The sequence below is a fragment of the Xenopus laevis genome, chromosome 5L (assembly GCF_017654675.1).
Source record: "Xenopus laevis strain J_2021 chromosome 5L, Xenopus_laevis_v10.1, whole genome shotgun sequence".
Lineage (NCBI taxonomy): Eukaryota > Metazoa > Chordata > Amphibia > Anura > Pipidae > Xenopus > Xenopus laevis.
Window position 1 is genome coordinate 42,966,558 of NC_054379.1, and position 10,732 is coordinate 42,977,289.

The 10,732-nt window shown below is 39.7% G+C and overlaps 1 protein-coding gene across 2 annotated transcripts; it reads right to left on the reverse strand.

Annotated features, from left to right (window-relative positions):
• Positions 1–252: 252 nt before the first annotated feature.
• rdh13.L (retinol dehydrogenase 13 (all-trans/9-cis) L homeolog) lies at positions 253–10,518 on the reverse strand. 2 transcript variants are annotated; one of them, XM_041562186.1, is made up of 8 exons: positions 10,287–10,518; positions 8,629–8,747; positions 7,756–7,911; positions 7,376–7,480; positions 4,520–4,732; positions 3,769–3,870; positions 2,170–2,249; positions 428–564 (listed from the first exon to the last, which is right to left on the reverse strand). In XM_041562186.1, the coding sequence occupies exons 1-7, from the start codon at positions 10,349–10,351 to the stop codon at positions 2,212–2,214; spliced, it is 798 nt and encodes a 265-aa protein (XP_041418120.1). In that variant the 5' UTR covers positions 10,352–10,518; the 3' UTR covers positions 428–564; positions 2,170–2,211.
• Positions 10,519–10,732: the final 214 nt, after the last annotated feature.

Sequence of the window (10,732 nt, forward strand, 5' to 3'; positions counted from 1 at the left end):
TGAATTACCCATTCCTTGTTATAGTGAAGTTATCCCTCTAGTTGTATTTGTTGAAAGATCTGGATTATTTGGATAATATGTAGTGTATGGGAGACAACCTTCCTGTAATTCGGAGCATTCTGGATAACCCATTTCCGGATAACGTTTCCCATACCCGTACTAGCTATACCACTTTGGTAACAAAGGCTGGTTTATTCATTTAGTAGTAAAACAAACAGGTTAATATGTTATTTTAGTTCATTTATTTTTTTAAATAAAATAAAAACAAATGTTAGAAAATAATCTTTCAAATTAACCTTCACTGAAGGAATTTTCTTTGATTCAAATATGAATCCTACAGAGCTTTACATTCACTTAATGCTTCATCAAGGTGCACAAGTCTGGCACTTTCCTCCCAGAGTTTCCTTGCAGTTTCCTCATCTAAGGCTTGAGGAGCAGGCTTTTTTTCTTTTAGACCATTAAAATATTTCCCGGATACCCCTTGGAGTTCCTCTGCAACAGCCAGGTAGACACTTGGTTGTGCTGCTTGCTTGGGGGATTTGACCACAAACCAAAACAATGGTGCTGAAACAAGAAATTTACATTTCTTAATGTTGTATAACAGCAAGAAGTTTAATGGTTATAAGACAGAATTTGGAGATTCTTACAGCATTTTGTTATTTATGTCTGTTCTGATAACTTCAGACAAAATTAATCAGTCCTTGCTTGAGGTGCAGGGATATTAAAAATGTATTAAAGGGGTGGTTCACTTTTACATTAACTTTTAACAGGTTATATAACGACTAACTTTTCAATTGGCCTTAATTATTTCATTTTTTTATAGTTTTTGAATTATTTGTGTTTTTCTTCTGACTGTTCCTAGCTTTCAAATGTGGGTCACAGACCCCATATAGAAAAACTAATTTGGACCCTAGCAACCAGATGGCTGAAATTACAAACTGGAGAGCTGAATAAAAATCTAAAATAACTCAAAAACCACAAATAATAGAAAATGTTATAAAGTTAATTTAAAGGTGAACAACCCCTTTAAAGTGCAACATGAAGCTGACACACTAAAACAGGTTTACCAAATGCAGACGTAAAAATCACATGCGCAATTTAAATGCTTACTGCAGAGTTCCTAACTCTTTCTAGAAGCAAATTTTCCCTTGGGAGCTTAAAGGAACAGTAACACCAAAAAATGAAAGATGAGAGAAAGTAATGAATATCATGTACTGTTGCTCTGCACTGGTAAAACTGATCTGTTTGCTTAAGAAACTATAGTTAATATATACAAGCTGCTGTGTAGCAATGGTGGACCTGAAAAAAAGGCTATATGGCACAGGTTAAATAGTGGATAACAGATAACACCATTAAGCTTATCTACTATCTGCTGTGTAACCTGAGCCTTTTCTCCTTTGAATGGCTGCCCCCATTGCTACACAGCAGCTTATTTATATAAACAATAGTGTTTTTGGAGCAAACACACCAATTTTACAAGTACAGGGCAACACTGTATCATATTTTTATTACTTTAAAACATTCATTTTTTGATGTTACTGTTCCTTTAAATGACAAAAAAACCCTAATGCAGTGGGTGATATTTTAGGCCCCTGCAAGAGAATTAAATTACTTTTTCCCCTAGGTTGGTGCTCCTTTTTGGAAAAAATGCATTGGCCCAGTGAACAGTCTGTAGATGCATCACCATTGTTCCTGTTCTTCCCAGAGTTTTTCTGAAAAGAAGTCCTGGCCAGGAGAAAAAACTCATAGCAATTTAATTCACATATATTAGCACTCCCAGTGAATTAGGGTTTCCTTGTCCTTTAACATAGGTTTCCATAGTCCAAGACCAATATGTATATTTGCACTGGGACAGTGGAAAAGCTTTCTGAGGAGTCACTAGACTGGTCAATGCTGCCACCAAGTGGTCAGTATCTACCATATAAATATGAATTCTGGGAGCTATAGGTAAAACTTGACTTGGGGAAGCTGGGAAATTGACAATATGTCTAGCCCCATGTCAGATTTCAAAATTGAATATAAAAAAATCAATTTGCTCTTTTGAGAAATGGATTTCAGTGCAGAATTCTGCTGGAGCAGCACTTTTAACTGATGAATATAAGTATATTCACTGTTACCTTCTAACTATACTATACTGCCAGGGATGCCACCTTTTTAAAAAAAATTTACCGGCTGCTGGGGGGTGGTGACACAAAGGGGCGGGCCGTGACATCAAGAGGGGCGGGGCCACACCACGGACACCGCGGATGCTAGAAGAGGCAAAAGAAAAGGTAAGTTGCAGGGGATTGGGGGCAGGCCGAGGGCTCCTTTTAATCGTATTACAAATTTACCGGCAGCTACATTGCCGGTAAATTAGTAATACCAGCCACGGCCTTGGCAGGTATTTTACTGGCTAGGCCGGTAAAATAGCGGCCGGGTGGCAACCCTATATACTGCAGGTGCAAGGGATCCCTGTAAAAAGCAAATCACTTTCCTTGTCCTTCAATATAAAACAATGTCAATGCTAAACAAAATCTGATCTTCACTGTACTAAAAAAAAAAAAGAATATTGTAGAAAAGAATGTCAGCACAAATGGTCGACACAATTTAAACCCCACCCCCCAGTTTTTCACATTTTCCTAACAATTCTCATGTGAGCGGAGCATTCAGGGTTAATGTCTCTGTCAGCATAAGACTTTTTTTTTTATTCCGTGAAATGAGAGTTGACCAAACGTATGGATTCTTTTGAAAGGCACTGTTTAATTGTATATAATACACAAAAGCCATGAATATCTTGTAAATTATATTCTTATAAACGGTGAGTTCTGATGTCATCAGTTATAAACGGTGAGCTCTGATGTCATTTCTGTCACATGACTCACTGAAACGTGTGTATTATAATAAATAAAGTACCCCCAGTTGCAAAATATGAGGATATTAGAAGTTACCTCGGAGTTCCATGACCTTTATAAAAACACTCGGCCTTCGGCCTCGTGTTTTTATATGGTCATGAAACTCCTCGGTAACTTATAATATCCTTATATTTTACAAGAGGGGGTACTTTATTCACTATATATACATTCAAAAGAAGGTCATCAACAGGTGTTTATGATATGACCTTAATTTAAGATTCACTGGAGCTCATTTAGGGCTCTTACAGACGAGCGTTTTTACCTGCGCTCCCCTGCATTCCGTTTTTCTGCGTTCAGCCGCAGGGGAGGGCAGGAATAGACACATTACATTTTTTCCAATGGGGCTGTACTCACACAGGCGCGTGTAGGCGCCGAACGCAGGTTGAGACGCAACATGCTGCATTTTTCCTGCGTTCGGCGCCTGCACGCGCCTGTGTGAGTACAGCCCCATTGGAAAAAATGTAATGTGTCTATTCCTGCGCTCCCCTGCGGCTGAACGCAGAAAAACGGAACGCAGGGGAGTGCAGGTAAAAACGCTCGTCTGTAAGAGCCCTTATAAACACTGGGCAAATTTGCACCTGGGCAGTAACCCATAGCAACCAATCAGTGATTAGCACTTTTCAGTCAGCTGCATGTTGAACACAAACAATAATCTGATTGGTTGTCATGGGTTACTGCCCATGAGCAAATTTGCCAGGTGTTTATAAAAGAGCCCCACGGTGTTTTTATATCACCTCTATCCACTTAGGGCTTTTACACACGACATTTTATGTGCATTTGATTCATGTCTAGATGCAAGTTTGGCTGCACTTAAGCATGAGCTTATTGATTCCATATCTGCCTGTTTTTTTCCAGGAGCCTTCAGACTTTTGCTTACCCAGAATTGTGCTGGAAAATGCAGATTGGTGCATTCCTGTATGCCTTCCAAGTTCTGTTTCTGCAACTCCTGGGTGGAGTGAGTTGGCAGTCACTTTTGTACCTTTGTGCATAAAAAGAAAAAAAAAATAGGGAAAGTATAAATAAATGGAGATGTTATATCTGCAAATATTGTAGTTCATTTCCCAATGATGTCATCTGGCAGCTCCATGAGTAGCCCTATGTGTTAGTATTTGGTGACACATTTTGCAATGTAATAGCCTTAGACTGTAAGATGATTGAATGAAAGTGGACCATCATGATAAAAATTGCCCTTAATGCCCAATCATCTGGAGATGTATAGTAAATCAGGGGGTAATTTAGATAAATAGTCCTGGTGAATTGAAAATGAATGGTTTTGACAATTCATTTCCATTAATTGGCAATAAAAAAAAAAGATTTCTGTTACTATTTTTTAGGTTAGGTGGTGTAAATGAACAAAAGAATACAAAGGTGCATTGCCCCTCTTTTGGCTTACAATGCATGCCTGTGGGAAACTTGCTCAAGTTGTGAACAAATTTCCCAGCCTCAAAACTTGAGTAATGGTACTCAAATTCTCTCAATGACAAGTGCAAAAAATTTAGTGTTTTTCAATTTTTGTAAATCTGGCCTTCTGTAAAGTGTTAGCCGGATTATTCTATATGGCTGAAGCAATGCCTGACACCTCAAATGTCACAGTTCAATGTCACTTTACTTCAAATGACTGTATTCACCTTGCAGCCTCTTGGCCAATTCATTTGTAAAAATGACATTCGCAAGCTTGCTCTGGCAATATGCTGCTTTAGTGTTGAACTTCTTTTTTTCCCAGTTTAAGTCATCAAAGTCAATATCTCCCGCTATGTGTGCCAAGGATGACACATTAATGATCCTGGAATTCCCGGACTCCTTCATCTTTTTAAGCAGCAAATTTGTAAGGAGAAAGTGACCTAAACAAATGAAGTCAATGAAAAGCATTAAGACAAATTAAGAGAATAGCTTCACATAATATTTGTTTTAAATTACCGTATATACTCGAGTATAAGCCGAGTTTTTCAGCACCCAAAATCTGCTGAAAAAGTCTACCTTGGCTTATACTCGAGTCAGGGCAGTGCCGCCGCTTCCCCCTTTCCCGGCCTGATCTTCCCCTAGCTGCCCCGTCCCAGGGCCGCTTTAATAAGCGGGCAAAAGGGGCCCTGCTTGTGTCTGCTTGTACCTGCTTTATGTCTGGGCTCCCTCTCTCGATCAGCTCGCACCCCCCCCTCCACCCGGTAAAGTGGAACTGGCCAGCAGTACAAATAGGCGGATAGAGGAAGCGCCGCCTCAGAAGGAGCCAAGTATCGCGTTGATTGACGTCATCACAGCACGCGCTGGTCCTGACTCCATGGGAGCAATGGGAGATTACCGTATATTCCTGGATTATCAGTGGGTGCCACTCGCAGTCTGCAGAGAGGGAGCCGACGCATCGCGGAACGTTTGCATATCAGACCACGCACCGTGCTCGCTTGTTCCTGCAAATACCTCCCAAGAGACATCCGGATTTGCAGTGCTACCCGACCGCACTGAGTCTGTCGCACACAGTGAGTGACCGGCTTCTGCAGCTGTTCCACTTCCTCACACTTTCACCCCAGGCCCCAGCCAGGTGAACCAGGCACCCTCAAGCACACTTTCTCTAACCTCCTCCTCCTGGTCTATCTATCATCTTTCTCTCTCTCTCTGCCTTAGTATGAAGGCAAGGCCCCCTGTAAAAAATGCTGATTTCTAAAGCTGACTGGCACTTACAGTGCCCACTCATTTTGGGACCCACTGTCAGTTAAAAAAATGTTTTTTTGGTTTGCTACCCTGTGGTCCCTCTGGCCTGGCCCATTGTCACAACCAGCTACCTTAAGTTCTGGGGGTATTTAAACATGAAGTAATCTCTGTGCCATCCTGCTATGCCTTCTTTGGGTATTTATATATGAAATAATTTCTGTGCCATCCTGCTATGCCTTCTGGGGGTATTTATATATTGGATCTTCATACTGTATAGTATAGGTATGCAATGGAACAGGTTGATCTGTCATTTTTCACCCTAGGCTTATACTAGAGTCAATAAATTTTCCCAGTTTTCGTAGGTAAAATTAGGTACCTCGGCTTATACTCGGGTCGGCTTATACTCGAGTATATACGGTACACATTGGGCAGGTTTGGAGTTTCACAAGTTTCGTGATCTGTGAATATGTTTCACGTCTCAATGTCTTTAAATAAGTCACTTGGGGGGATACACCTAAAGGGTATGCAGTATCACAGCCGCCATTAGTAATCAAGTGGCCACATTAAGTTATAAGGGCCCTCCCCTGGAGCCCCAATTATTAGGGAAGGACAAGACATAGATCAGATTTATATCCAGTTCAATGGCTGAGTAAGTGCCCGAATGGCAGTGTACACTTGGCATTATTCCCCACTACTGGAAGGACTGCATGCTAAATTTGCAGAAGAGCACAGTCCTATCGATTTATGCACACCTGATCATAAGGCAAGAAAGGCACATAATTATTTATCTTTCCTGGGCCAGCTCACTGCTGAAGGGATTACACAGCCTTGCAACACAAGATGAAAGCCTGAAACAGCTATTCTGTAAATCAGATAAAATCCCCCGGGGGTCCTAATTATTATACAAATGTCACCAAGGTGTAACTTGACATTGTAAAGAAGCAACGGGGACGCCCGATGCAATCCTCTTCTGTGTGCGTGCCTGCTCTGTAATGGCGAGCGCACCGCTTCCGGATTTTGGCATGCCGCTGCACGTGACATCATTGCGCACGGGCGTGAAATTCAAATATTTAAAGGGCTCATATTCATATACTTGTTACCCAATGTAGGTCTATTCCAGGGGTCCCCAAACTTTTTTACCTGTGAGCCACATTCAAATATAAAAAGGGTTGGGGAGCAATAGAAACATGAAAAAGTTCCTGGGGATGCCAAATAAGGGCTGTGATCGGCTATTTGTTAGCCCCTATGCGGGCTGGCAGCCTACAGGAGGCTCTACTTGGCACTATACTTAGTTTTTATCCAATTAAAACTTGCTTTCGAGCTTGGAATTCAAAAATAAGCACCTGCTTTGAGGGCCCTGAGAGCAACATCCAAGGGGTTGGAGAGCAACATGTTGTTCACGAGCTACTGTTTGGGGATCAATCTGACCAAGTCTAGTTTGCTGCCTGTCCTGACCCTTGCCTGTGCTTTGACTATTCTCTCGGATCCTGTCTTGTAACTGTGAATTGGAATACCTTATCCACAACAGAATGCATCAAGAAGAGAGAAACTGGGCTTTGGGATTGCAGAGGCCTAGCTCACATGTATATCCAGTTTAAACACTGAGTAGGAACCTGAAGGAATCACACAGGCTTGTGTGCTGTAGATAAGTCACTATATTAAATACAAGAGGTAAGAGCACAATAAACCTTTTCTGGAGGGTGTGCAAATGTGTTTTTTGCTGCTAACATTATCAAGTTATTTATTATTATTATTATTTTTTTTGTCAAAGATCAAACTGAACAAATTTTGTATTATAATCTAGATTTTATTGTTCTTTCTACATGAGAATATTGACTTACCTAAGTGATTAACTCCGAACTGCATCTCAAAGTTATCTTCTGTCTTCCAGTAAGGACACCTCATCACTGCTGCGTTATTAATCAATATGTCTACACGCTCTTCCTCTACAAAAGTCAAGGACCAAGACTTAAAATATTTTAATTGGAAAAAAAATGCTTTTTTTTTTTATATCAAATCTACAAAAACTGTGAATGTCAGGGACACCCAATAACATAGAGATGTATGTAAGAACACAAGCAGTATGGCATACACAGGTGTTCTCAGAATAAAATAAGAGAAGTCCTCAAACTATTTCATCATGTAAAATAAAATCATTTTAGAATGTTCAGTCGTATTATATATATATTAAGAGTGTGATAAAAAGACGTTAACAACTTACCGTTTATCATAGTTTTTGCAAATTCTTTAATGGATTTAGAAGATGCTAGGTCAAGTTGCTTGGCAAACACATTATGATTTAGTGTTTTACCCCGAATCTCTCTTGCAGCATTTTCACACTTTCCCATGTCACGACATGCCATAATTATCCTGCCTCCTGCGATTTAGGGCCATGAAAAAATTTACCAGTTACAACGGGGATTAAATTTATATCAAAACCAGAGTACAAGTATGGGATCAGTTATCCAGAAACCAGTTATCCAAGAAGCTCATAATTACGTCATCTCCCATAGACTGTATTTTAATCAAATAATTAAAAATTTTGAAACACATTTCCATTTTCACTGTAGTAAGAAAACAGTAAGAAAATAGATAAGGAAGCACCATCTATCAGATTGAGAAACAAGAGACTGCGTTGCAGGGTCCAAAGTATTAGTCATATATAGAGGGAAAAAGTAGACCCATAAAGCTGCACCTACCCAGATAATTCATGTATAAAATAAAACATAACTTTTAATATACATTAAAAGTTATTTAGCTATATATCAAAGGTTACGTTTTATTTTATATATGAATTATTGGAATTAATAGATGGGTAGGTGCAGCTTTATGGGTCTACTTTTTCCCTTTTCCTCTATATAGGAGTAATAAAAAGTACCTTGTACTTGATTGCAACGAAGATATAATTAATCCTTACTGAGGGCAAAACAGTCATTTTGGGTTTAATTCATGTTTTTAAATGATTTTTAAGTAGACAAAGTATGGAGATCCAAATTCCAGAAAGATCCATTATATTGAAAACCCTACATCCCATACATATACTACATATTTCACCAATAGCCGTTTCTAATTAAGTCTGTATGTAAAACGTCACCTCTTTTTGCAAGCTCCAGTGCAGTTTCCTTTCCAATCCCTGTGTTTGCTCCAGTTACAATGACTGTCTGCCCAGTTATAGATGCTTTACTCTGGCAGCTTCCCCCACCTGTGTAATCCCTGCAAAAATTAAGCACAAAGCAATAAATTATTCCTTCAGAGCTTCTCCTAGCTTTGTAAGGCAACAAATGCATGGTTAATGCTACTTTTATTACTCATCTTTCTCCTCTCCTATTCATATTCCAGTCTCTTATTCAAATCAGTGCATGGTCGCTAGAGTAATTTAGACCCTAGCAACCAGATTGCTTAAATTGCAAACTGGAGAGCTGCCGAATAAAAAGCTAAATAACTCAAAAACCACAAATAAAAAAAAAAAAAAACCAATTGCAAATTGTCTCAGAATATCACTCTACATCATACTAAAAGTTAATTTAAAGGTGAACAACCCCATTAGTATCAAACATTAGTCATGTACTGGATTAATTTACCAGACCTCCCCTATCAAAAATTTTTTAGATGGGCCCAGGCTCTAGGCTAGAGACACACGTGACTAAGCCATCCAAAATGGTTTCTGGATTTAGCTAGCTACATTTTAGAGTCTAAAGATTGGGTTCCCCAGTTATAAAGCCCCCCTCCCCCATTTACAGAACCACTCTTGAACAATGTGCAAATAATTCTTGGTACATACAGGAAGGTTACTTGGCTCCCACCCTACCTACACCGTTGTAGTTGCTAACCCACCAGCCAAGTCTGACACTTAAAAAGCAGGCACACATATGTAAAGTCCTGCAGTATACAGTCATATGAAAAAGTTTGGGAACCCCTCTCAGCCTGCATAATAATCTACTCCACTTTCAACAAAAAAGATAACAATGGTATGCCTTTCATTTCCCAGGAACATCTGAGTACTGGGATGTTTTCTGAACAAAGATTTTTAGTGAATCAGTATTCAGTTGTAGGAAAATAATTCAAATGTGAAAAATTGGCTGTGCAAAAATGTGGGTACCCTTGTAATTTTGCTAATTGAATGCATGTAACTGCTCTATACTGATTACTGGCAGCACAAAATTGGTTGGATAAGCTCATTAAGCCTTAAACTTCATAGGCAGGTGTGTCCAATCATGAGAAAAGGTATTTAAGGTGGCCAATTGCAAGTTGTGCTTCCGTTTGACTCTCATCTGAAGAGTGACAGCATGGGACCCTCAAAGCAACTCTCAAAAAATCTGAAAACAAAGATTGTTCAGTATCATGGTTTTGGGGAAGGCTACAAAAAGCTATCTCAGAGGAATGGGGGCAGCTGGGAAACTGACAATATGTCTAGCCCCCAGATTTCAAAATTGAATATAAAATAATCTGTTTGCTCTTTTGAAAAATGGATTTCAGTGCAGAAGTCTGCTGGAGTAGCACTATTAACTGATGTGTTTTGGAAGAAAACATGTTTTCCCATGACAGGATCCCTTTAACAATTTAACTATGCAGGAATTATGTTTTTATTAATGTCGTTTATAAAAGTTTTGAAAAAAAAAACATGTTTTCCCAGTACAGTATCCCTTTAACTATAAAAATGACTTTTAGATAAAAATACACAGACACACTTATTTCTCTGAAACCCTGCAGCATATGCTTCAAGCGCAGTTAATGACACCCAGAGACACTTACTTGAGAAGAATCGCACCCCCGACACACGTTCCCACCATGGAAGCGCGCACTATGTATTTATTCATTGCTGGATACTGATGTAAAGAATGTCGCGCGCACACACAAGTGACAGCCGCACGTTGTTTTTCCCCCAGTTCGAGGTCACTCTGAAGTCGCCAGGAAGAACATAATTAGGAAGCAGCGGTTCCTGCTACGCGCTGTCACGTGATAGCTTGACGTCTACGCAAAATTGGCGCTGGGGGGGTCAGACTTATGTGACGTAACAGTTCGGCAACAGATGAGGGACGGTATGTCCTTACGCACCTGTAGCACGTCATGTGACTAGTAGTATACCTAAGCAGTGATATGTATTAAAACTGGACTTCTAAATCAGCTTGACTTCTGTAACAAGGTATATAACTATAAATGCTCAAAGGGGTTGGCTCACCTTAAAATTAACTTAGTAT

Bases quoted from the DNA above. Each gene is read 5' to 3' on its own strand.
- rdh13.L (XM_041562186.1), bottom strand. From the start codon at position 10,351: ATGAATAAATACATAGTGCGCGCTTCCATGGTGGGAACGTGTGTCGGG. The intron at 7,481-7,755 runs GTAAGTTGTTAA...TGACTTTTGTAG, and splicing joins TGCAAAAACTATGATAAACG to AGGAAGAGCGTGTAGACATA. The intron at 3,871-4,519 runs GTGAATACAGTC...TTATGCACAAAG, and splicing joins ATTGGCCAAGAGGCTGCAAG to GTACAAAAGTGACTGCCAAC.